Source organism: Brachionichthys hirsutus, chromosome 10 (assembly GCF_040956055.1).
Source record: "Brachionichthys hirsutus isolate HB-005 chromosome 10, CSIRO-AGI_Bhir_v1, whole genome shotgun sequence".
Taxonomy (NCBI): Eukaryota; Metazoa; Chordata; class Actinopteri; order Lophiiformes; family Brachionichthyidae; genus Brachionichthys; species Brachionichthys hirsutus.
This window is the reverse complement of record NC_090906.1, coordinates 3,593,509-3,620,304: the sequence shown is the minus strand read 5'-3', so window position 1 is coordinate 3,620,304 and position 26,796 is coordinate 3,593,509. Positions and strand designations below refer to the sequence as shown.

The 26,796-nt window shown below is 42.1% G+C and overlaps 3 protein-coding genes across 4 annotated transcripts; all 3 read right to left on the bottom strand.

Annotated features, from left to right (window-relative positions):
- Positions 1 to 11,463: 11,463 nt before the first annotated feature.
- On the bottom strand, positions 11,464 to 16,395 carry LOC137900040 (NEDD4 family-interacting protein 1-like). 2 transcript variants are annotated; one of them, XM_068744083.1, is made up of 7 exons: positions 16,238 to 16,395; positions 15,254 to 15,341; positions 14,484 to 14,614; positions 13,240 to 13,327; positions 12,990 to 13,114; positions 12,673 to 12,739; positions 11,464 to 12,510 (listed from the first exon to the last, which is right to left on the bottom strand). In XM_068744083.1, the coding sequence occupies exons 1-7, from the start codon at positions 16,265 to 16,267 to the stop codon at positions 12,407 to 12,409; spliced, it is 633 nt and encodes a 210-aa protein (XP_068600184.1). In that variant the 5' UTR covers positions 16,268 to 16,395; the 3' UTR covers positions 11,464 to 12,406. The 2 variants fall into 2 exon arrangements, with proteins under 2 accessions (XP_068600184.1, XP_068600185.1); XM_068744084.1 differs by having other exon boundaries at positions 14,496 to 14,614.
- A 718-nt stretch (positions 16,396 to 17,113) lies between these two features.
- On the bottom strand, positions 17,114 to 20,262 carry endou2 (endonuclease, polyU-specific 2). The gene is made up of 6 exons (XM_068744913.1): positions 20,161 to 20,262; positions 19,852 to 19,963; positions 19,120 to 19,241; positions 18,460 to 18,572; positions 18,073 to 18,226; positions 17,114 to 17,368 (listed from the first exon to the last, which is right to left on the bottom strand). The coding sequence occupies exons 1-6, from the start codon at positions 20,260 to 20,262 to the stop codon at positions 17,114 to 17,116; spliced, it is 858 nt and encodes a 285-aa protein (XP_068601014.1).
- A 1,170-nt stretch (positions 20,263 to 21,432) lies between these two features.
- rnf14 (ring finger protein 14) lies at positions 21,433 to 26,691 on the bottom strand. Its single transcript, XM_068744639.1, has 9 exons — positions 26,661 to 26,691; positions 26,039 to 26,191; positions 25,733 to 25,863; positions 25,301 to 25,490; positions 24,482 to 24,867; positions 23,813 to 24,041; positions 23,437 to 23,609; positions 22,683 to 22,813; positions 21,433 to 22,565 (listed from the first exon to the last, which is right to left on the bottom strand). The coding sequence occupies exons 2-9, from the start codon at positions 26,181 to 26,183 to the stop codon at positions 22,505 to 22,507; spliced, it is 1,446 nt and encodes a 481-aa protein (XP_068600740.1). The 5' UTR covers positions 26,184 to 26,191; positions 26,661 to 26,691; the 3' UTR covers positions 21,433 to 22,504.
- Positions 26,692 to 26,796: the final 105 nt, after the last annotated feature.

Sequence of the window (26,796 nt, the reverse complement as noted above, 5' to 3'; positions counted from 1 at the left end):
AAGATATATAAAATATAAATTATAACAAAAGGGACCAAGGCAAACTAGACAGGTGAGGCTTAAAATAAAACTTTATTGATTGCTTATGGAACATTTTTCAAAACTTTCTTAAAATGAGTGTAAAGTTTCACTCTTCAATTCAATAATTTCATTTATAGAATTTTGAAAGAAGCCATTCTGCATGATTTCAGTAAATATGTTTGGATGCCAATACTTCCACTTTTACTATTACTTTTGTGATTTTAACACTGTGATAATAGTACTTTTACTGAAGTAAAATATGAGAGTACTTGTTCAACCCTTGATATAAGGTTGGGTGGGGGATTTTATATCTTTTATTACTGTAGTGAACTAAGTGTTCTATTGCTGCAGCACTCGTTACATATTATATCTAAGTTGTGAGTGCATTTTTTACGGTCATTCATATATTTTTATATCAGTGTGTTTTACTGCAGTTTTATTTGGCATGGGACAGTTCATACTTTCATAGACCAGACATGCAGGATTGCAGCACAGTGGTGGTTGATGGTCACAGTAATTATCATTTTCTGTTATTTTGTGTATTTTAAGAAGAAAAGTCATTTTTAACTAAACTGCTTTTAATTTCAAACAGTATTTTGGAGCAAAATGTAACATAAAACATATCGGTGGTAGCAAGATAACTTAATTCAGACCTATAGTAGGCTTCATTCTTCAGGGGGAGAGGCAGACAGGCAGTTGTACTTTCCCCTCGACAGGCTCGAGTTGACCACAGAGCAGAAGAGTCGTGCATTCGTGGAGGAAATTGGGAATGTGAAACATGCCAGATTAGAGAAGCAATTTTGAAGGCCTGCAGACAAGCTCAGTGGCTTCAACCATGAAAAAAAAAAAAAACATGCACTCAGACATGCATGCATACACACAAATATGAAGTGCACGGACACACTGCAAAAATCCATTCAGACTTCGAACCACCTGCTGCATTCCACAGCCAATAAATCAGCTACTTAAGGAGCCAGCTTTTAATCTGCCAGTCAGTCAAAGAGCCAGGAAGCAAGATAACCACCTTTACCATTTGTTAATCAGTGAGACAGTTGACCATTTAGTCAGTTAGTGGGATTTACTTCTTACATTCATTTTACATCAAGAGCCACCACAGCGGCACGAGAACCGTGTGGGATTTTCACTCTAATTAGCATTAAGATAGGGACAAAATGGAAAACCCTCATGCAGCAAAAACAGATTCTGTGAGACAATAGCGTAGATGTTAGTAATACAACAGATGTGAGTTAAGCATTGGTCAGCCTGTCAGGTGGCCAGGCAGCCGCCCGCCCACACACACACACACACACACACAGCCAGCCAGAACAGAACAAGAGCAGAGGAAGCAGTTATTATGGAGGAAGCCAGGCCGACTTAAAACCATAATATGCCCCTCAGAGAGAGGCAGTTGGAGGCAACGCAGCTGAATGAAGCGGTTCAAAGCAGGAAAGTGATCGGCCGTCACCGCCACCAGGCTGCATGTTGTTGGAAGTGAGGAGGTTACAGGGTGAGGCAGGGGTTAAAGTGAAGGAGGGATGAAGACAGATGTCAGAGGTGGTTTTAAAGGACGTGTCATTGCAGATATAGATTATTTGTTGATGTGCTGTTTTATTTTTCATTAAGATTTGTGGTATATTGAGCTCGCATTGAAAAATGTATGGAAAAGTACCCTACAAAGTAAACTTCAAGAGACAGTTTTGCCCAAGTTGGTGGTTAATTATGGTGAAGGAAGAAAGGGAGGGCTTTGAGGAAAGGAATATTCATCCATCCATCCATCCATCCATCCATTTTCTTGTCGATGAAACAACCTCAACCATCTCGGCTGCAGCCGCTTTATCTGCCTTATGGTTCATGGGTTACCCTCACCCAGCTGAGTACAGGCGAGAGACGGGGTACACCCCAGATTTGTCGCCAGTGCATCACGGGACCACACAGAGACGGACGAGCACACATGCGTGCTACGGACAATTTGGTGTGATCAACTCACCTAAATTGCATGTTTTTGGAGACGGGTGGAAACCGGAGAACCCGGAGAGAACCCACACGGACATGGCGAAGAACATACAAACTCCGCACGGGCGGCAGCGCTAACCGCTGCACCACTGTGCCGCCCCCACCTTGGAAGAAAAACTGTGAGGGAGCAGGAACAAATAATTTTCTGGACCAATTTCAAAATAAAAGCCTCAGTTGGTAAGGTTCAGACATCTTCTATGCTCTGTTTGTGCATGCATTAATCTGCCATACCTCTTTAATATTTCTTTTAAGAAGTGGCTTGGCATTATTTCTGAACGCATAAACATTATATTATCTCATTGGGCAAGTCTGGATGATGCCGCAGCGACCAACACGAAAGCTTGCTCCACCTCCCAGAATCCCTCGGCCTATTTCGTTGATTTACTCTGTGCCACCTTCCCTTCATTATTTTTCCATTTTCCATCTCTCACTCTTACCTTCCTCATTTGTCTTCCCCTCGCTTCCTGTTTTCTCCCTTACCCCTCCCTTGCACCGGTCGCCCACACCTCCTCACTGTTCTCCCCAGCACCTGTGCCCCTGCGGAGGGGGAGTTCCGGAGAAGAGGAAACCCCCGGGGCAGCCAGGCAACTCACAGATGGTTAGAAAATTACACCTTCATTACCTCTCTTCTCCTCTTCCTCTCTTTCTCTGGATAATGCTTCACAATGACTCGCTGTTCCTGTGAAACCTCACATCTATCCGCAGCTGACAAGTCTGCTCAGAAAATAGCTCCCATTCAACACTGCTGCTATTTTGTTCTTTGCAATATACTCTTTTTGTGTACAAGGTATGGTAATATGTGTAGTTTCCAGCTATAATCACTATAATATAAGCATATCTTTGTTGTCTATCATTTCTCTGAAACTCTCATTGGAGTGGAAAAGAAGAAGCCATAATAGTGTTGCAATTGAGCTAACACAAGTGATTAATCTTTAAGAAAGGTAAAATGTAAAAAAAATAAATGAGTTTCATATCTACGTTTGTGCGCTGCACTGCAACAACCACAAGGATTCCTTGGACCTGGGCTTTGGGCTGCCCGGGAACAGTGGGAACAGAAATCACATTTTGTCCAGCGTTCAAGAGAGGGAAGTGTTGGAGAATCTTTCATGAATAAATCAGCAGCAGCTTTTCTTTTTTTTTTTGCTTTGCTTTTGGGTTCAGGCTCCTTTTCCAGAGCGATCTTAATGCATTGTCTCTGTTGGACTGGACAAGGAACGCGTCAAAACGAGTGGAGAGGTAAAATAATAAAACTATTTTTATCTACTCATTTAATGAAAAGCTCTGTCCAACTGCACGACAAAAGTTTTCAACTGGCACCACAGTTGGGGTCGAATGGATCGAAGGATCTAAAAAAGCCCCCTCATCAGGGGCTTCGTATTATAAAGTGATGGATGATGATGATATCAAATGGAGAAAACGTAAAACATAGATGAGACAGAGTGACAATTCTGTTGCAGAGAAGTGTGGAGTCGGGCCAGAAGTCCTCCAACGCTGCTGCAGTGGAGAGACAATGAGAGAGGCGAGAGCATGAGTCATACACAGACCCCTCCCTCGCCCCTCTCTGTCTGTTACCCCCCCTCCCCCTCCCTTCATGATGTAGCCAGGTTACGTACATCCTGACTCATTCATTCACAGCCAAGTCTCAAGCCTGCTTGTGCTATATAGATAAAATCGTGCTACTTGAGAAACTATCAAAGTTCTCATTGACGTATTCTGACATACTTTACTGCTCTAGTCCCATTCATAAAAAAAACTGCTGCCTGCTCCTGAGTATACGGAGAGGAAGGAACACACACACACACACACAAACTGTCCATCCTTATGTTGTTGGCTATTATAGCTAAAGGTTTTAGGAACAGTGTAATATCACTGTAATGATTAGTCCCTATTGTGGAGGTGTGTGTGTGTGCGTGCGTGTAGGGGGGTGTGTAGTATCTCCCCAACAAGAGGAATCTTTTGAAAAACTCCTTTGAACGTGTCAATTATTATATACATTTACTTCACAGTTATGCCCCCCCGTCCCCCCCCCCCCCCGTCCCCATCCTCCTCTTCCTCCTCGCACAGTGGACGATCATCCACCTCCATGTGGTTAGCTCATCTTCTTTTCTTCCTCTCTTCTCTCTGGTTAGCTCATTTCATCTCTCGGCAGTCGCTTTGTAGGCAGCTAATTATAGGCCATGCTGTGAAGCGCAGGGCCGGATATGGCAGCATGGTGTGTTTGTGTGTGCGTCTGTGAACTATATATGTGTGTGTGTGTGTGTGTGTGTGTGTGCTTACATGTGTTAAGTGCAGTCATATATTTCCTGTTGGTGTTTGCCTCATCATGCCTTTCTGTCTACTGCCCCGTCACATCCAATCTACAACCAGTTCAACTTTTAGAGCCTCACAGTGGGTATCTCATAAGTATAATAATACTGAAGTAGGTGTGTGTGTGTGTGTGTGTGTGTGTGGACGAGCCACCACCAGGATATCCAATCCCAGCCCCTCCCACACTGTACTGCAGCTCTGACTCATACAAGGTGGAGGAGGCAGAGACAACCAGTGCGCACACACACACACACACACACACACACACACACACACTGGTGCACACATGCATGTTCACCTCATACATATGGACATATGATCTACACAGAGCATGCAGCACTGTGTGTACTTCAGTTCAGAATAGACACGAGTCCAGGATAAGCTGCAGTCAGCCGGTGGTATTAAATGTAGTACGTCGATATTTATAGCTATTTAGATGGGCCCGCGTTGCCTCGCTGGTCAACACTTCAACAGGGGAAAAGAAATAAATCCACATAGGATCACATGTGAAATCAGTTTATGCTCGAAGCCCACCAGGAACAGCTGACATTGTTCATTCTGTGTGAAATGTGCTTTAACAAGCGCTGAATAAACGCGGAGAGCGTTAATGGCAACGACACGACAAAGTTAGCTGCTGAAAGAAAAACAGACGAGGAGTATCGTACTTTTCACTTTGTAGTCACAAAGCCATCAGCAAAACCGCGCAGCGCCAGAAGTCGCATTAATGGTAAGAAATATCCATCATTGTTAGTAACAATGTTATTAAAAGTAATTCAGAGAATTATTGTACTTTAAAAGTGTTATTACATAAAATGCACACATTTACTTGTATTTGGTTTTAAACAGATTTTATGGCTCTCACGGAACTACATTTAAAAATATGTGGTGTTCATGGCGCTCTCAGCCAAAAAGGTTCCCGACCCCTGTATTACAGGAACAAATGTCTTCCTCTGTGTTACTGAGAGTCACGCGATTAGTTCTTTTCATTTTCTATTTTGGGCATTGGTTCATGTCCCCCTGGTGCTCTTCCCCTGCTAAATGCACTGTGTTCCCTAGAGTTAGTGGCTGGCGTGATCTATTATGGGCCATGAGATAAAACAATGAGCTGAAAGATGCTGAAATTCTTTTTATTTTCATTGATATGAGGGATGGGTGAGAGCAGGTGATAATTCTCCGTGGCTTTTCCCACAGCATTCGCCACAATTAATCTCCAATTCATGATGAATTTGTCATTTAAAAGTACCGATTATAACTTCTTTAAGTTCCATTTGATGCACTTTAACTCATTAAGTCATTTTGTTGTCATTCGGTCAGCGTAAGAGGTCAAATATATTTAAGTACAGGCACAAGTATTGTCTGATGATAAAAGCCACATTTTAATATGAAATACCTGCAGTTAAATTTACAAAAAAAAAAAACTGTTGAAGTGGAACCGCACCTTCCAACATGAAGGCAAATCGGAGATCCTGTTCATTTATTATACGCTGAAATTGACTTAAATAATTTCACACTCAACTCACACCAGACAGAAGCAAATATGATGTGGATTTCCCCGTGAATACAACGAGGCTGCATCCTGTAGCTCGCAGCCTCTAAAGATACGATGCAACAGCTTCACACGTTTAAGATGTCTTCTCTATCACCCCTCCTCTCCCTCACAGCTTCCTGTGTCCCACCATCCCCCCACCGCAATAAATGGAGAGAGGCTTGTTCATTCATGCATCCAGTCAGTCTGCTGAGGAAAGAGGGAGGGAGGAGGAGAGATACAATGAGAAGAGAGGAAGAGGAGGAGGAGGAGGTAGGCTCCCTCCCAGTGATGAATGGGCCACCTGTATTACATCACTGATGGGGCTATGGAGGGATGGAAAGCAAAAGAAAACAAACGTAAGGTATGATTAAAAAAAAAAAAAACACTAGACCCCTCCTCATCCTCTTCCTCCTTGTCTCCTCCCTCTCCCCTTCTCTCTCTCCTTTCTCCATCACCTCCTCTTCCTCCCCTCCCCATCCTGTCAGCATGAGTCACAGACAGTCCAGTTCCCTTGATGCACTGCGGAAACGTAATGTGACGTTGCCTCCATCTCTCGCTCTCTCCCTCGCTACACGCGTCTCTCCGTCGCTCCCATTCATCCGTCCCGTCCTCCCGTCATAGCACAGCAAGTCTCCATTCACAAAAAAAAACAAAAAAATACATTAAAAAGGTGAGAGCGATGGATTCACACCAGCAGAACCAACACAGAATGGCTTCCTGCATTTCAGTAGATCACAATTGTACCAGATGATATTGCAGCAGCGGAGAGAAGCCAGACTTTCATGAAAGCAGGGGGGGGGGGGGATCCTGGCAAATTTAACATGTGTCTTTTGGTTGAGTTGTAGGTTTGTGTTACCATGATTTTTCTGTTCAGCTCTAAATGGTTGTTGTAATACAATCCCAACAATCCCAATTATTCTATAACATAGGGGCAGGATTATGATGTAATAATCTACAGTATTTATAAATCGAGTGAGTGGAGTCAGTCCAGGAGTCACAGCCATTCTGACACTTAGTAATACGGGACAGCACAGCAGATTTACACTTTTACTAAAGGGAGCTGTGTGACACCGTTACGTTAGTGTCATTAGGAAATTACAATAAATACAAATTCAAAATAAAAAAATATTACATTCATTATATTTAGAGTAAATGGTGACTTAGAAATCTACATATCAACAGCATTGTCAACTTTAATTATTTGTTGTTGATAATCCGTGAGAGAAAATTCAGATGGAAAGAAAAATCATAGTTCAGGTTTGTGGGATTTAAACATTAGCGAGCATTTGTTGTTTCTCAACTTCCAACAAATTCAATCTCAAATTAAATCACACTTCCCCAGTCTTAATCACATTTACTCTAGTTCGGGGGGTTTGAATTACGTGTAATCTCAAGCTCCGTGAAGCAGATCAGAAGCTTTTCCTTCCTCATAATGGGAATATTTTAAAATGTGAACTATACGATCGATTGCGTTGCTGCACACGACTGACCAAGATGCTAATTTCACTAGAAACTGAACCCCGATAAAGAATTGTGCATCAAATGTAAAGATATATGTAGACAGAGCACAAGGTGTTTGCTATAATACGAATGGCAGCATTTTAGCTGTGATAAGGAGAAAATAAATGCATATTAAGCATAATTAATCAGAATAATCTGATCCCTTTTTATGACGTCACAGTCGAAATGCTGAGACGTCCGTACCTGCATCATCCTGACGGCCTCGGCCGTCAGAAATAGATGCTTCCAGCGACTTAAGAGTCACATTTTATGAATGAATCGGTGACAGTCGTGCTCCCCAGCTGGTTGGCTGAAGACAAGAGCGCTGAAAATCTCAACGTACAGCATGATTCACCACAACAAAGAGGGGGGGGGGAGGGGGGCGGTGATGTCATTGGTGGTGTTGGAGAAGGAGTCATCTGTGAGTCAGAGAGGAAAAAGAAGAGGAGGAGTTGGTGGAGGAAGAAGAGAAGAAAGAGGAAGTGAGGTAGGTAAAAAAAAAAAAAAGGAATAAATTTCATTGGGAGCGGGGGGGGGGGGTACCTGCTGTGTGTGACCCATGGTAACAGACGATGCTGGCCTGTGGATGAGTCATCACCACTTTACCAACCTCAAGCACGCGCACGCACACACACACTCACACACACACAGGCAAACATTAGTCTGCTCACACTATCACCATGACACCGTACATATAAAAGAAAATCGAAAAAAGAAAATCCTGCAACAAACCGTTTATTTCACAGCATACGAAACATTTAGTTCTCAACATAAACACGAGTCAGCTACGGACACGCTCACACGAGCACGTGCACAGAGACGCACACGCGTGCACACTGGTACGGACGTACGCCACAGGAAGTTCAGGAAGAGGAGGGGAGAGTCGGGGATGACTCACACATCAGTGATAGCACCCCCTCCCTCTGCCCCAATCACAAACGCACGGAGGAGGGACGTAACATTTGGATGCAAACCACATCCTCTCCACATCCTGGGGAACCTCCCATCCGAATAGTCCAGACGGGCAGCAGGAGGCTCGGCATGGCTGCACTTTTTCTAAGGTGACAGGAATTCTCTGGCAGGATGTTCTGTCTTTAAATAAATAAGGATGTGTAAACTCTGCAGCTCTCTGTGTCTGTGCCAGTCTCAAGGCCGCTCCTCTGATCATATCTTCTTATTCGGGCTCAAATCACTTTTGATATTTTGCCATAATTGGACCAAGGCCCTTTTCTGTGCAGTCTTCACTGGGGGGGGGGGGGGTTCTATTTTAGGTTCTCTGCTCCAAAAAACCTGCAATATAGGTAAACAGGAAATGGGACAGAAGAAGAAGAACCTTTATTTGTCATGAGCTGCTGCCACTATGGGCCAACATGACGTAATGCACGGAGAGGTGTGGGGGGGGACAACATAAGAGTACCTGGAGCAAAACCCATTCAGACAAGGAGAGAACACGCAAACTCTTCACAGAAAGGTCATGTTGGTGATGCTGAGATATGAACCCATGACCCTCTTGCTGCAAGGGAACAACGTTCAGCGCTACGCCACCGCGCTGCCAGGCTTCACGACACGACACAGGATAAGCAGTTATAGAGGATGGGTGGACGGATGGACAGATGGATGGACGGATGGACAGATGGATGGACGGGTAGTTTTTTTAGATCATCATTGGCTTTTATATCAGAGGGTACTGAATTGTGTTATCTGGGTTTTTGTTTGGTGTGTATCTCAAACTACGATTTCAAACTTTTTTCCAAAACAGAAAGTGTCTCGTTCTCGCCAAAGGTTTTATCTACATTTGCCTTACGGTGATTGATCCGCTGGCCTCACACTTGTTGCACCATTTGTTTTTCTAACGAATACTCTGTCTACTAAATGCCCTCTGGAATAATGAATGTCATTTATAATGCACTTTTCATACGCAAATATTTCAAAGTGCTATTTGCGCAGGAAAGATCACTGTCCCATGAGCAAGGGGGATTCCGATCTTAACCCCCTTATAGTAGAAGGTTTAATCCTGCACCGTATGATCAAATTTACACTGTAAAAAAGACCCTGCATGGAGTATTTTGAATTTAAAGCATCCTGCTCTCCAGCCCAGCAATGCTGATTCATTAACATTATGTTGTAAGTGCAAAAAATTAAAATAAAAAAGACTCACCAAGCAACCAGCAGACTCCAGGAAATGATCAGTCTTTCAGCACACGGCGGTGCTCTCTAGCTGCAGGCGGCATTCTTACAGTTTACAGCCCAGTCAGGTGTAACAGAAAAAACAGGATAAATATATCGCATAGCTTACCTGCAAAAAATGCATCTTTCTTTTCTGTGCATGAAGTGAAACATCTTTTCAAAAATAGCTTAAAGTGTGATTTTCATATGTTGAAAAAGCCCTAAAAAAACAACAAATACAAGCAGCACTGCTTAAAGGGAAGTTTACAACCCGTCTCTCAAACGGGCCTTTTGTCCCAAACATCAGATTCAAATCGCCGTTGCAAAAGAAGCCAGGCTAGCTGAGACCAGACAAGTAGAGCGTGCATTTCTTTTTTTTTGGGGGGGGGGGGGGCTGGCTCCACTCTTCTCCTGTAAATCAAACTGTCTCCTCTTATCTTTTGATAGCTAAAACATGCGAGCAGTGCGAGCACTTGGCTAGCATACATAATTCCCATCAATTACTCCAAGAAATACTTCCGTCTCTGTAAATCGAGGACAGCTGACAAGACACGGACAGCTTTTGGCACAATGGAGTTTAGTTTATGAATGACATCTGGATAACAGGAACACCTGCACTGGATGACCCTACCGGAGAGAAGACATTACAAAAGGGAATCAAGTGGACCGATTCTAAATTTGTGTAAGATGCTGTTTGTGTGCTTTGCAGCCAAAACACTGGCAATGGTTGAATCCAGATCTGCGCCCGGTGACGATAGTTCATCCCAGGTGTTAATGCTCTGGGATATGAATGTTGCCGCGTGACGGACCACAGCAGATCCTGGAGGCTTAAATTCAAGCTGACAACTTGAAAGTTTTTATTTCAACCCACAACTGCAGACCCTTAGGAATTTCATAATAGCAACGTTTTTTCTTCACAACCAGAGAGAACAAATAACATTAAAATACTTACTTTTACTGCCTCGTATCCACTTCTGTCCCTCCTTAGAGAAAACATTTTGTCGCTAATTCAGGGAAAAGTTGTTGTTTTTTTTCATAATATGTCCTCTTTAAGTCATTAAATAAAAATAAAAACTAATGTTCATGAAAAAAGACGAGTTTAAAAAGGTTAACCAGCTTGTCGAACGCTGTTTCTCCTCACCCACTCTCACAAAGCTTCCGGTCTACAAACGTATTTTAAGCAAGCATAAAATTCCGACTCAACTTTTATGTTGTGGGAATAATATAATATTAAAAAAAACATAATTTGAGTGAAAGGTGGTCTGAATGGAGCAAATGTCACATCAAGTGAGCATCACCAGAGGCCAATAAACAGTCATGTGGTAAACGACCAGCAAGATGATGTGATGCTATGTGACAGTTTCCAGTGAAACCAGTCACTGCTCCAGCCAGTGTGACACGTCTTCCAGGTGGGGGGGGGGGGGGGGGGACGTCACTTCCTGTTCCAGCTGCAAGAAGCAGCAAAACACTGCCAACATATGTAATTAGCCACCAACGATAAATCCCCTCGATTCTCGCGCACACACGTTTGTGTGTTAAATTTAGCCTGTCAGCAATGCTTCCTCTTCCCCGAGGATCAAGGTATGTAAAAAATGTAAAAAACTTACATTGGGACTAAAACAAACATTCACTGACTGAACTCAATTCATTACCATTTTCAAGTCCGACCTGAACTCTGTCTCGCGCAGCCCACAAAGCACACGGCTATTGAAATCTTTATATGTACGGTATGAATATTTATTAAATCCCTGGAAACCAATAAGGTTCTTCCCACATCTCTGATTGCCATATTTTCAAAGGATTTGCGGTGAACTGGCAGAGAGGAAGTGGAATCTTACGACTTGAATAACAAGAAATTTTGAAATGGCTAATATGTGATATTATTACTGGAAGCATAGCAGTTTCATAAATATATCCACTCCACAATGTGCTTTTTCCACTTTAATTCAGAATATTTTCCAAGCCAGATACTTAATCATTCCACTTCCACAAGGGTGAACATATAAATGACTTAATATTTCATTGTAACAAACGGGGAAGAAAAAAAAAAAAAACTCTATCCTCTGCATATTAATATTTTCCTCGCTCTTCATAGGGCAGAGTTTCCAAATCACTTCTGGGCATACAATACTTTTATTTCCCTTCACTGGAAACAAATGGGGTTCAAGTGACGAAGACAGGAAGTGAAAATCACTTAACCAGAACCATCAAATTGCACATATGAATCCAAAGACAGACCGTCCAGATGATCCCATGTTACTCGCTGTGCCTGAATAAGAAGCCTGGCTTGACTTGACTTCTCTGCTACCCGTAACTTATCTTGTGTAATACAGAAGGAAACATGCTCCTGATTGAAATTCCCAAGTAAAGGAGGACTTTTCTTTAATTTCCCCAATCAGTTTTGCATTACTTGAAATAGTTTTTCTACAAGGGATAAAAATATTGGTCAGAAAGGTTACAAACGCATCAGCCCAGATACACACAAATACCGACTCAACCCTGGACTGAGAGAAACCACGCCACACAAATGATTGTGTAGCACAGTGGTGAAAAGTTACGATCAAGACTGCCCCCTGGTGGCCAAATGACAGAACCGCATATGCCACTGCTACAAACAGTAAAATTTTAAAATAAGGCATTCATTTATACACACGCCTCCTGATTGTAAATAGCACTTCACAGTTCACCACTAACAATGGAAAGGTGTTAAAGATTTCTCAGCGTTCACCATTTTACACCCAGAATATTGTCCAAATAATAATAATAATACACAGACGGGAATAAATGTTCATTTCTCACTTTTAGTTTGGATAAAGACAACCAGTATGTCTCAGAAAAAAAAATTATGATAGAAACGAGTGAATCTTGATCTCAATAGATGAAGAGGACTCTGGTGCGGGGCAGAGTGGACAAGGTGTCCGCCATCTTGCGGATTCGGGCGTAGTTAATGAACCCTCGAAGGAAGAGCAAGAAGCCTGAAGACCCAAAGAAAGGGAAGAGAGAAACGGCATTATGGAGGGATAACGGATAGATATAGTTGCTAGGGGTGATTTAAACACTATATAGACGCTGCTTCAATGTAGTTTCGGTGTCACAGTCTCCCTATTGATGGATTTCACATAGGCTGCCTTACTTACCCAACAACAAGAACACCCACCACAGCCAGTACTGGCCATCAAAATAACCGGGGAAGTACGTGGAGAACTGGAAAAGCAACAGAGAGATGGACATAATAGGTTAGAACAAATATGAAGCGCAATGGTCTCATTCAAATCCTACTTTATTAAAGCAAAGGACGAAAGCAGCAGTGCAAAGCACCAAACATCCTGCCATTGGCAAAACAAAAGTCCCGTACCAGCGAGCGTGTTGTTTGGGGTTGATTATCGTGCAGAAAGAATCTGTTTGTGTGTGTGTGTGTGTGCGCGCTGTGTATTTTCTGAGTCCACTGACGTACCCTGACGATGAGGATCCATTTGACGAGGGAGAGACCAAAGCCCGAGACGGCCCCGTAGCGGCCGGCTGCCGAGGTGGTCAGGCAGAACGACAGGAAGAAACCGATCCAGTTGAACAGGAATGCCACTGAGAGAGGGATAAAGAGAGATAGGGAAAGTGTTAAAGATGCCAGAAGATTTAAAAAAAACATATATATAATCCAGTTTTATTCATCAGAAAAAGATAAAAGACGAGTGAATTGGGAAACTAACTGAAAAAGGTGAGCATGAAGATGCCGTCGTTTCCTATCCTCAGCTGATCAGTGTCTTCAAAGTCATCTCGAGTCACGAAGTCTTCATCCTGCGAAGGAATAAAGGACAGAAGAGGAGAAATAAGCTCAAGCTAAGACGCTAAAGTCTTAATGTTAGCACAACAAGGCAGTAGCAGCGTTCCACATGTCGGCGTCTCTCTTCAGGTTTCAGAGCAAAACTGTGTAAGGTCCGTTTTATTTTAGCCAAATTTAAACAGAATTAATTTTGCATTTAAAAAATTACACTCCGAGTTCGATAAAGGAATCGTGACGGAGTACAGGTGAGCCCGACGGCGTCATCACATTATTAGCTCATCATTCAGAGCTGAATGTTTGCCCATTGCTAGCAGACATATGCTAACTAGCTTCCCTAGCTAGCTAGATCATTCCAGTCCAATGGTTTGTTAAACAGTTAATTAATCAAATTCAGGGGCCTGTTTCACTATTTTCAGAGCAAATGAAGCAGCCCTATTTCATGCGACTATGGGGAACATTGAAGAGGAGTGAATAAATAATATATTTGTCCTTCATGCATTAAATAAAAGTCAGTTGACGGAGGGCGCCGCAGTAAAAAATAAATAAATAAAATACAACAGCAAGAAAATGTAATTTTTTTCCCACAAAACAGTGAAATTTGAAATCAAACTGAAAATGGAGATTTCAATGATTCAGAGTTAAATCCACCAGCAGCATGTTTTTTTCCTTAAATGTGATATGAGGGCGTCGCACTCGTTGCACTGGGTAGCAGCCGTCCACAAATTACAACGGAAACATTAGCTGTGGCTAACATAAAATACCCGATTAAATATAAATATCTGCCCAGAACCGTATGACAACAGAAAATAGTTCAGGCGTCCCGGGAAATTACAGCACTAAAAAAAGGACATCTGTGAGCTGTAAAATTGTAGTCAAATCTATCATTAATATCAACTGATGCGCTCGACAATAAAGGTTTTACTGATGTTTTTACTAGCAACAAAGCCTGATGGCTATTTTATGCTGTGCAAACACAGTCGGGCGTGAGGATCACACAAACTGTACGTTCTTGTGAAGACAGAACAAAAGAACAAACATTTCCGTCCTGGTTGCTAAGCACTTCCTGTCTTGCAGACAACAGCGAAAGCTACAGCGTGCGTCTGTGTGTGAGTGTGCATACTGAAAGTGACCACAAGTGCAAAAAGGGGGGTGGGGGGGTGAGGCACTCACTCTTCCAGTTACCAAGGGAACAGAGGTCTCTGCTTTGGTTCTTTCTGCTTCGTCATAGGAGGGTAGAGTCGTCGCAACGGCGTACGAAGGAGGCTCGGGGAAAACCCCGTCTTCTTTGTAGTCAACGTAGGCTGAAAAATGTGGCAAACACAAAAGCAGAAATTGTGTTTAGTTTGTATTTTGACACCTGACTAGAAAATGCAACACACATTTACTGACATAGGCCAAAAATAAAATAAAGATAAGGCCGTATTTAACATGTGTTCTTCCTCTTGTGCCGAGTCATTGAACAGCTACATGACTTAACCACGTTAAAATATAAAGTGCTGACCGCACGCATATGTGGTGTGTGTGTGTTATGGTCACATTTGTCTGCCTGTATAGGGTTAATCCGTAGGATCATTAAAGCTTATTGACTCAGCTCTAATAAATGGGCCCTCTGAAAGCAATAAGCTCTTCTTGAGAGCTTGAATGCTCTTTGTTTGATCTTCCCATTAGTTTATCCGATAAGCGATTAGACTAAGAAGTACCCATCCGGCACAAATTAGCCATCTCTCATCTTTTTTATCAAATTACAGTCACACTTACAAAACAGTCAGCAACAGGCCTGCAACACTGATGGCATAAGATCTTTAATGTTCTTTTTATGATTGATGACGTCAGTATCAATAGTCCCTGTTGTGTTGACCCAACACAACTGATCTCCATTTATTGGAAACACCGGATGCAACATCCGCGCCTGAGAAACATCTGGACGAGCATCGTCTTACCGGCATTGTCCGGCGTAACGCTGCTGTAGGGGGGCGGCACTTCAGCGGCGACCTGCGGCCCCCCCTCTGGGTCCTCCTCATCAGGAAGCTGCAGGGAGAAGGGAAACACTTCCTCGTTCACGTAAAGCCCGGACACTCGTGGGAGGACATTCAGCGCTTCAGACGCTCTTCACAGTTCCTGCGTGGTCTTCAATGATTGATCACATTCACTCAGGCCTACTTAAAGCAGCTCATAAACTACAGATCAATAAAATGAAAAGTGGAAATGAAAGGAGAAGGGGAGCACATCAAATTAAGAGGATATATATATTTATGAGGAAGTCGGATCGTTCAGTTCCCCTTTAATTTTAAGTAGGAGACAGTTGATCAGGGAAATGGACTATAAATAATAATAATGAAAAATATTTTTTTTTACTGTTGCTCAGTTAATCCTGCTTTGGCTGAAGGCGTTGAAATAAAATAATGATTGAAATTAACCGTTAAGCATTTTTGGGAGAATCTCAGATCGGAGAGTTTTTCTTGCAGCAACAATAATCAGCTGTAAACGGCACATTCCGACAGAATTAATTACAAGGCCAATCAGCTGGAACTCAGACATAAAGAAAACATTTAATCCACAGACTGTGTGTTTCTAATACCGTAATACTGTACACCCAAATCTAAATCAAAACACGAAGGAATCAACACGAGAGGTCAGTGAACGCACCATCCGGGTATTAATCAGGGTACAAATCACAATGTGACGTTAGCTTGAACACGTTAGCATTATTATACAGCTAGCTGGTTGTGCTGTGAGGAGGAGATTACTCTCTAAACACGCCATACAAGTATAAATATTAAGAAATACAAGTATAAACACTAATAAAACAGACAACACGGGTTCTTATCTAAACCAGTGTTGGCAGCGTAATGTCACAGCTAGCATTGAAGTGCGTTAATCTCCGAGGTGTTGGCTGTTAGTTAGCCTGGTTAATTAGCTCATACCTGCTGGTAGCGGGTGCTCGTTTCGGCCATTCCGGGTTGAACGGCAAGTAATCGACCTTAGAGAGGATCACGTCGACGAAAACCAAATTATGTCACAGAGCGAGCTGAAGAGATCAACCTCGACCTCAACACAGCGAAATCCTGCTCGACCGCCTCACCCCACCGGTCAAGGTAGAGTTAGTAATCAGATTTAAAGAGCTACACTTCCTGTTAGCGTTTAGAAGAAACTCTTTAAGCCCCCCCCCCCAGCATCGTTGTAAACGTTATAATTTATCTCAACTCAAGTAATAAATAATATAATTGGTTTTTAAATCAGGAAGAACCGTCATTATCGTTCTCTTAAGAGGTTTTGTAAGTGCTCTTATTGTGAAATCAAGTGCCGTCTGCTGCTAACTTGCTTAATCCCGCTACCTTGACGCGTTTATGCTCATTGACGTCATTGTCAAAACAAAACAAACTCTTTGCCGCCCCCTGCTGAACCAAAGTGAGACAACAATGAGAATGACAAGAAAATAAAAGGTTTTGCTGCCCTTTACTGGAAACACAAATGCATATTTTCTTCTTAAATGAGTAAATTCATGGTTCTACCTCATTAATCACTCATTGCTGCCCTTCATGCATAAAAAGATAATCATAATCATAAAAGTTCATCCAATGTCTTAGTTTTAATAAATACTTTGGAAATAAATGTTATTTATATATATATATGCTCTGCAAATAGACATCATTGTACAAGAGACCAAAAACAACACGACTGGGTCTTGTAAGGTTTTATTGTATCTTTATCTCAAATAAAAACACAACATCAAATACCTGTGACACTTTGTATACAAGCTCATGAGTTAGAGAATTGTATCTGAAACGGATCTGTCCGAGTTACTGATCCATCCGGTACTTAAGGAGCACAGGGTACGTGGTGCCTATGTGCCTTTGATTATAGTGGTGGCAAACGATCTCCACGTCGTAGAAACTGAACTGGACTTTGACACGCTCGTTGGGCGAGGTAAGGAAACAGAGGGTGTAGAGGGCGAACTCAAACTCAGGACTGACACCAATGAAGATGCTGCCCTTTGGCTTTATGCCATCCTTCCAGCTGAACTGTAATGCCAGGATGTGCTTGTTCTCGTCAGGCTGAAGTGGGAGAGATAAAAAAATAAAAAAAAATAAAATGGAAGTGATGAAAGTGAGACATTAACTAGGGTCAGGGATCTGCAGAGTAGCTGCAGGCTTGTTCGAAAGAAAGAAAGAATAAGAAGCTGGAACTGTTTCTGTTTGAGGCGTCAGTAATTTAACACCAGTCTTGACAAAGAGATTTAAAAAGAGAAAAAAAAATGAATGTAAGGTATGATAATAATGAAAATACTCATTAAAATCAGAAGAGTGTATGTCACTAATATGACGTAAAACTGGCAACTTATCAAACTACCTTAATTTCAGTGCCTCATAACTGATTATGTTCAAATTTACAATTTATTATGAATTTGATATATAAAATCATGATTTTTACTTCACGTTACAGTTTTCTTTTTTAGCTCTAGTCATCCTTTAACCAAATGAGACACAGCTTAAAGAAATAAATGGTTGTGGCAGATTAAACAGACTGATCAAGTGTTGAAAGAACAGCTGGAAGAACTTGGAACAGAGGAGATGAGAGGAAAAAGAAACGAGAGACATTTAGCCGTTGGAAGGGACAGAAGGATTTATGACAGAATTATACTGTAAAATGTAAAAGTGATACTAAGGTTTCATGTATTAGAAACAAAATTGATTTTTTTTTTTTGAATACTTGTAAAATATATATACTTATTTAAAGCCAGAAATGCGCACCGTCATACCTGAGGCGACTTTGCATTGACGCTGTAGCCTTTGTAATCGATGTGTCCCAGTTTCTCTTGTAGGTAGAGCTGGATCCAGTTGTGAAACCCAATGACAGTCCTCCCTCCCCGGGTCTCTCCAACAAATACATGTTCAAACCCTGAAGAATCTGGTCTGGTGGCAGAACGAGACGCCGAATTATCAGCCACGTCAGTAACAATGAGCAGATTGTATTGCATCAGCGGCCTCTGAACAAAACGGGATGTTTAGTCGCAGCGTTCGTACGGATACATGCATGTTTAGTGCATGTGTTGCAGGGTCTGTTTCTCACGGTGAGGCGGTTGCAATCACGGCGCCAGATCCCATTGGTGAAGTTAGATGTAGGTGCCGTGTTAGATTCCACCCACCTGCTGGATCCTCTCCTCGCATAAAGCTCAAACCAGATCCTGTACAGCTGCTCCTTGAACCGTGCCTCATCCGCTGGAGAGAGGTGCTTCTCTACCAGGTATTTATGTGCTATCTGCAAACAGACAATACATTTTTGCCCATCTAAGTCAGTATGTTCTGCAAATTAATGTTTCCACAAACATTATGGGCATATTACGCCTAAAGAAAGAGGTGAAAAAGCATCCTTCTTGAAATAACCCTGAACATAACGGGACATCTATTAATCCTGAATAAGTAGAAAACATACAAGGAATACTCTGATTTTTTTTAGTCTCTTGGTGAGTGGTGTTTGGAAGCGGATGTGATTTTCCTTCAGCACTTTCTTAATCTGGATACATTCCTGTACGTCTGCAGCGTAATCGTGGTCAAAATAAGCACGCTTGTTTTTAACGTGCAGCCGTTTCTTCCAGGCCGCCTGGAGAACCTTTGCTTTTGTAGTAAAACTAAAAAAAAAAAAAAAGCAGACTACAAAGAAGAAAGATTCCGATAATGTCAGAGTCTTTCCGTGTATTATTTGTGCATACCTGGATGTAGGTGCAACACACTGCACCATTTAGACTCAAGATAAATGGATTGTGCTCATAAAGCACCTTTCTAGTCTCACTCACGACTCGGAGTACCTTCATGGTGGGGGTCTGAACGATGGAATCCAGGAACTTGTGATTCTCTGCGACCTCCTCTGGGGTCACGATCTCTGGCTCGCCGGCGTCGCTCTCATAGTTATCCAATAGGGAGATAAAGGCTGCAGAAAACAAAGGCAGGCAACCCTTACAAAGGATGCGTCGTGTAGCGTTTGAGCACATGTAATGACAAATGCAAAAAATAACCGGGCACTGCTCTAGTAAGCAGGAGATGGACAGCAATAGAGCTTTGTAGAAGCGGAATTAATCACAAAAATAACAAGTAAGTAGGGAGCAATTGTCCCTCAATGGACCAGCAGCCTCAAGATGAACTCCGAATACCCTGCTAGTTATATAATGCAATTCCCTATTAAGGCTTTCTCTTGCATGCTACGCATCATACATGTGAAAGCATCACACATAAAAGGGAAATGTGCTTCAGAAGTTATCATGCGGAGGAAGATGTGAAAGAGAGACCAGTGGTTGCAGAGGATTCTCTGCACACAAGCGCTTATGCAACTTGCCACTGCTCCATCATAAAGGAGATTAGAAGCAGATGACGAAGCTTTATTTTGAAATGTGGTGAAGATTAAAAAAAAGTAAAACCGGCAATCCTCAGTGGAATGCATCAGCCCCATGGATCAGGGAAGGGAAGTCAAATTAATTTCTGATGAGCCAAATAATGATTTTGTGTGTATTTTAACTCCCAAATATAGACATTCGTGCACTCACCCAAAAATGTCTCCTTTTTGAAAATGTTCTCATCGACAAAAGTAAAGAGAGGAAACCCTGCTCCATCATTGTTGTCGTCATTGTTGACGGCCAGGCTGTCTCCGGCTTTGCCCTGAAACAGAAGGAGAACCCCTCACACACAGCATGGTATGAACGGGTGCATCTTGAAACGCCGGACAGGACCAAACACCCCCCCAGAGGACCAGTGGACCGAGTAACAGACCACGTGTGGAGTGGACCCTTCCTCCAGCGGGCCTGGGGGTTGAGTCCTTCTTTCCCCAGCAGCATAACAGTCACCAGTGAGTTCACCTGCAGGGAGATCCTGTAGTCCTTTCCAGGTTGGAGTCTGTTGACATCGTTGTCCCACAGCTCCTGCACCATGGAGGACAACTCTCGGTCACTCTCAATCATGCTGCGTCTCAGCTGCTGTCTCTGCCCTGCAGTAGGTCGAGCTGTGGATCACGGATCATTCATATTCAGCCAGCTCCTGCTATTGCTTTAAAGAGCACATATCATACTCTCCCAAACACTTATATGAAATATCTGCGACAGTCTTTGGTCAAAACCGCAAACAGATGCTTGCAGGACAGCGTCCCCTCTTTTCTGTCTCAAACAGCTGTCAGAAAAGCCTCTGAACACAAAACTAAGTTCATTGCGTGCGCGCACATCTCGTGCACGTTCCCCCCTCTATGACATCACAGGGGGGGGGCACGTTTCAGTAGGTGATAACAGAACTACGCAGCATTCACTTGGTTTATTTTGCTGTTTTTTTGGGGGTTGGTAATGACCCAAAACCAGCATAATAGTGTAGAAACATTGGAAAAGTGAGTTTTCCATAATGTCTCCTTTAATCCACAGTCATCGAACCAAATGCAGCTATAAAAAAAAAATGTTGAGTTGACTTTGTGTATTAAATAGGCGTGATCATTTTATAGGTTAAAAAATAAAATGAGATTTTTGCCAACATTAGAAGTCTATGGTGCATTTCCGGTAGGCCTGTGATTATCTAGAGCTCATTAACTTTCCAAGCAATCCACAAAAACACATGGCTGCCTGCAGATCATGCATCCATCACACGGGAGCTCGGGGAACTTCATCATCAACGTTTCAGCACCTAAAAAAAACACACTAACCTTTACTTACCTGGGTGAGGTTCAAGCGTTGGTTAGGTGCCTTTGAGAGCAAGTGTCCTTACAGGCATAGCAACAGTAGTTCAGTCAGTCAGTGAATGGAGACAGACAGACATGGGCTCCCCCCCCCCCCCCCATGTTTAGGAGGGCTAAACAGAGGGCAGGACAGGAAAGGGGCCATTTTAAAAGCGTTATCCCCCGTCAGCAACTCTAGCCAAAGGGATTACACCATGTCGTCGTCTCTTTTCAATCTCAGGCTAAAATGTGAGCTCTTTGTTTCTTTAGTAGTTCATTGTTTCTCTCTGTCACAGCATAACCTCTGGATTACAGGGTCATATACGCACCACGTTTCAGGTAAGAAGACGCGGTGAAGGCTATCCAGCATGCGCCAAACACTACAGGGAGCAAATAAAAAGAAAAACACACCAGCATCATACTTGATTTTGACATTTTAATTAGTTATCTTAAATGAAGACCTAAAGGTTTGCCAAGCTGAGAAAAAATATATATATTGTGCAAACAAAATGTGTTGAACGTTTCAGACAGAAACTGCACAAACAGAAGATGATTGTGATAAACAATAATAATATGAGAAAAGTACGGCTTATTTTTAACAGTGTTCAGTTTTGGCATTGGACTTTTGAACTTTCTTGGAGTAACAAAGTGACAATATTCACATGAAAACATCACAGGATAAGGTAACTGCGCTAACTGGATAAAAGAGGTTTACTGCAACAGAAATAGAGCAGAATGAACAAGTGAAACTGTTTCAAACTAAAACAGCTATTTCTGTATATTTGATTATAGGAGAGAAATTAAATCACTTTTTTTTTTAAGTGAAACAAAAGAAATGACAATATTGCTCGACTGACAGAAAAGAGAACCCATGCAGTTCTCAAGCTTGAGTAGATGCATTTACAACAGTCAGTTTTTCAATTAATCTGTACCTCTTGAGCAACAAGAAACAAATCATTCATTATTGGAAAAAAGAAACTAGATTTGATATGAAACTTTTTAAATGCTGATCTCCTTTCTGGTGAAATCATATGGTCATTGGACACTAGTGTTTGGCAACATTGAGGAATTTTTTTTTAATTTTAAACCCCAAACATTTAGAATTCTATGACATATTTGTCCATAAAGGAAAAAAAGATAATAGATTTATTTAATTTAGACCTTATCCACAAACTAAAATGTACAATTCTTTCTGTTGGCCCGATTTAATTTTTGATTGAAAAGTGTACTCCATAGTAGAACAAGCATTTATAGCACTAAGAATTTGTACATTTGGGATTAAATAATTTAATTTTCACCAAAATCACCACAAGTATTACTTCCTATTTCTTTCTTGATCACTGAACAACATGGCATGGAATAGCGGACACTAAAATGTCTGATCATACTCAAATCATGAATGAAGGTACATCGCTGCAGGGGCGCCGTTGTGCTAACGTGGGTATTAGTGATAATCTGGCATAAAGTGCATTCAAAAGGAGCATAGAGCAGGGAGGTGCTGCACAGTGTCAGTCCTCCTCGTCACTCCAGAAGGCATCTTCTTCATCGAAATCAACACCCAGGAAGAGTCTGCAAAAGGCAAATAAAAAAAAAAGACAGTCAGCATCAGTGTTTATAGAGGAATTATAGGCGTCCACATCTAATCAGCTCTGCTGGTGATCAGGACAGAAAGAATAGATCACTCACTGATTGAAACAAGGTGACTGTGGGTTGGTAAAGTGACTGTATGGGTTGCCTTTACCGAGCGTGTCTCGGCACAGCCAACAGAAGTACCGTTTACATGAGGTACAGGTCATCTTGTTGCAGCCGTCCACTTTCTGGATACACGTGAAAACAGGGCGTTAGTGCGAGGGAACTGTTCTTGAGTATATTATTTTCTGCAGTAGAAACAGATCGCAGTGGATTTTGTGTTCATCGCATTAGTAACTAGAAAAGCACTCAGAGAGCGCAGGAACCTCCACCAAGCAGCTCGTTCCCCTCCTATTTGGATTTACACCGTTCCACATGTTGATCTGGATCATCGCCAAAAGGTTCTAAATTGTTCTCGGTATCTTTTATACGCCAACCATGAAAAGTAAAAGTGAATCAGAGTTGATGTGTATTTTTAACTGATTTCTGAATCCACAAATTGAGTTTTCAATGTTAAAATGTAATATTTTTTCCTGATATTCTGGATCAGATCTAAAATACATTTTTCATGTTAGACCAAGACCCATCTTCAGAATTCTTCTCATTAAGATCCATCCCCCCCCCCCCCCCCCCCCCCCCCGTTGTCCTGTTAACTAACAGAAAAACAGATAGACAGACTAAGGACGTCAAAAACATAACCTCCTTGGCGGCGGTAATGAAAATAAATGCTCTGTTTGTTTCATATCCAAAAGCACGGTCGTGACCATGTGATCAGGTCAAAGCGTGTCCTACCGGGGGAGGGCAGACCGACCTGTATATTGGTTCCACAGCGGGGACAGCATTTGCAGTTGTCATTGAGCCAGTCTCTGCTAAAGGACTCTTCCACTGCTTTCTGGATCACCCGCTTCCCAAAGCGCTGCTCCATAAACTTTTTCCCTTCAGTTGTGGCGGACAGGTACTCGTCTCTGAGGCTACGCAACTCTTCTGTGGCACAACACAGAAATAAGTGAGGAGTGAAAAAAATGTGCTACCAAGAATTTCTACTTTTAAATATAACTATTTAGTAATATTTCTCTAATAATCACCTGGAGAAGACTAACACCAACTTTTTGACTCTAGTCTAAAGGGTGTGTGTGTGTGTCTTGTTAGCCTTAGAAACACGATTACTAAGGTTCAGTGGCGTTTACCTGCAGGGATTTTACAGTTGGAGAGACCATGATAGCCCAGCTTACAAAGTGTGCAGAACGCATACTGACACGCTGTGCAAATGCCCATGGTCGTGTCCGGCTCCACCATAACGGCGGTGCCACAGGACTGCCGGGGACAGTAGACCACATCAGCCATGAGGTCCAGGCTCGACTGCAGCAGCAGGCGATCGTAGCGTACAAAAAGCTCCTCATCCACGAGCTGCTTCACCTAGCAAATGAAATGGCTCATTGATTACATTATTACATTACCCGGGGCGGGTACAAATCCTGTATAAAGTATCTACGTGCCATCCGACTCCCCCGCCGCCTCGCATCGCTGTTAGCGCTATCGTCCGTCTCAAAGGTAAAACTCATTATAAAACCACATTTTATATCACAGTAATACTGTATATCATTTATTATATCACTTTGTGTGTATCTATAGAGCAAAACAACTTTTTACCCATCGTTGTTAGCATTGATTTTAGTCTTTTTAGACAGCCGGAACGGATTAAATTATTTTATATGTGAAAAATGGATTTGACATACGAGTGATTTGAGTTACGAGGTCGGTCCAGGAACGAATTATACTCGTATGTCGAGGTATTACTGTACACAAATTGCAAATCTAAAATTAAAAGACACATATTTTTGTATCGGATCTCTTACCTGGTGCGGTGTGGCTAATGAGGTACATTTGGGCTCAGGGCAAGTAAGGCACTGAACATTGCCATCCCGTATCTGGATCTGGAAGTATTCAGTCATGCAGGCCTTGCAGTACACATGCTGGCACTCCTTAAAGCAAAGGCAGATGGAACCCAGCTTCTCTGCGAAGCAGATCGCACAACTGAACACCTTGCCGTCAAAAACCCTCTGCAGCTGCAATTCATCAAAGTCCAGGAGCTGAGGTAGGAGGTTAGCGCGTGGATCCATCAAAAGAATTGCCCGTGGGTCCAGGTGAGGAGCTGAAGACAAGTGCAGTTCAGACCTTTCCTTTCTCACTTCTCTTTTCTTTTCCTCAGTGTTTTCAGTTTGATTCCGACACTGCGTAAGAGCTGAAAAACATTGTTGGTCATATTTATCCCTCATTAAAAAAATATATACACTAAGATATGTTTACATTTTTATAAATGTTGACAGAAAAATAAAAACTTTGTCCTGAGACCATTTATTTGAATATGAATATTGATCGAGGCCGCTTTCTTTGACACTTTCAGAGCAAATAAGTCAGACAGGGTTAATTAATCTTTATTCGTGGTCCAGCCCCCTGATAGTCTAGCGCACCAGCCAATCGACTTTACAACAGAAAGAAACAACAGAGGACTATTTCTGCACTTGAGGTGGTCTCAGTTTTCCTGTCCAAGTCAAACTCGAAGGTTAAAAAAGGGAAATCAAACAAAAACCTTTTTGCAGAAAAAGCATTGAAATGGTAATTTAATGGATCCACAAAAAAAAAAAAAAAATCCTTTAACAAAATACATACTGTACCTGTGACGGCACCGTCCGGTTTCCTGTGCTCTACGCCTGCCTTACTTCCTGCCTTCAACACTTCAAGAGGAGACTGGATGTTCAGGAATTCCATTGCTTCCTCTTTAATGAACTGGATCCACGTGAAAAGAATTACACAGCCCTGGTTCTCATCCCACAGCTCATCCAGGCGTCTGCACAAAGAACTCATCTGAAAAAGTGACGCAGAAAATGAGAATGGACCGGCAGCAGTAGCTCAGCTTGGGAAATCAGCTCGAGACAAGTGGATAGACTTTCTTTCTCTTTCCGATTCAGATTCAGAACACTTCATTTAATCCCAGAGGGAGATTCATGTCGTCTTGCTTCCCTTTTCCGCGGCGAACAAATATTTGCCAAAACCTTGTTGATTTGTGCAGGTGAGCAATTGCAAAGTGGTGTAGAAGTGTGTCTTACCTGTGCTCTGGTCATCCATTTAGAGCTGAGAGTGAAGATTGGTGCGGATCTGGATGGATAGTCCGCGGGAAGTTCAAAGTTCAACACCGCAGGAGGCAAGAAGCAGACGTTATATTCAGTTTTCTTCTCTCCTGCAAAAACACAAAAGGAAATTAAACAACATTCTTACTGTTAATAAGGCACCGAAGAGAGTAACTATGAATATCATCTATAATGTAAAGCTAAAGTAACACATGAACACATATAAATAAGTTCTGCATTCGTTTTACACTCTTATTCATTTGCAAAGCTTAACACAAAGCATACCTTTGACAATGATTTTGAAATCAGGAGGGAGCTCAAGACAGAGTTGGATCTCACCCCCATGTCCAGCCTCCTCTCGGTGAAACTCCTCATAGATACTCGCTAAAGCAAGCAGCTCATCCTCCTGGGCTTCCCTGTCCTCAGACATTTACATTCCTTTGACGCAAATAAAAACAATTAAAAAGCATCAAAAAACAAAATAAAAAGTGGAGCAAAAACAAAACGAAGCAACTATAAGACACCCTCCAGTTAGAAGAGTTTAGTTTAGTGAAGCTACTGTCAGTCCAAGTTAGCATGCTAGCTAGCCAAAGTCAAAACACGAACAAGACAAGCCTTGATTCTTTGAAATCTTTTTGAATAGGAACGGGCGATGCGAAGAGTAGAAAACAGGCAAATATAATTTAAGGCCGACAATTAAGCTACAAAACATAGAAACTAGTTAGCAACAGGGAGCATTCAAGCTAGCTAGCAACGTAAGCTGATGTAAACACTAGCATCTGCTATAGTTGTAGCTCGGCTCTGCGGTAACCTTTCTATACAGTAGCTCCTTATCAGATATAAATGCATACAAACGTAACTCTAAGCTCTAATTCCAATTATAATTTAGAAATAACGCGTTACTTACACTGTCCGACCTAAGTGCTAATGATACTTGCTCCTTCAGTAGATCATGACTGGAGCATGGGTGTCACAGCAGCACCCCCTGGAGGTTGCTTTGGGTACCACGTGCTTATTTTCGTGTTTATATCACTCAAGCCTGA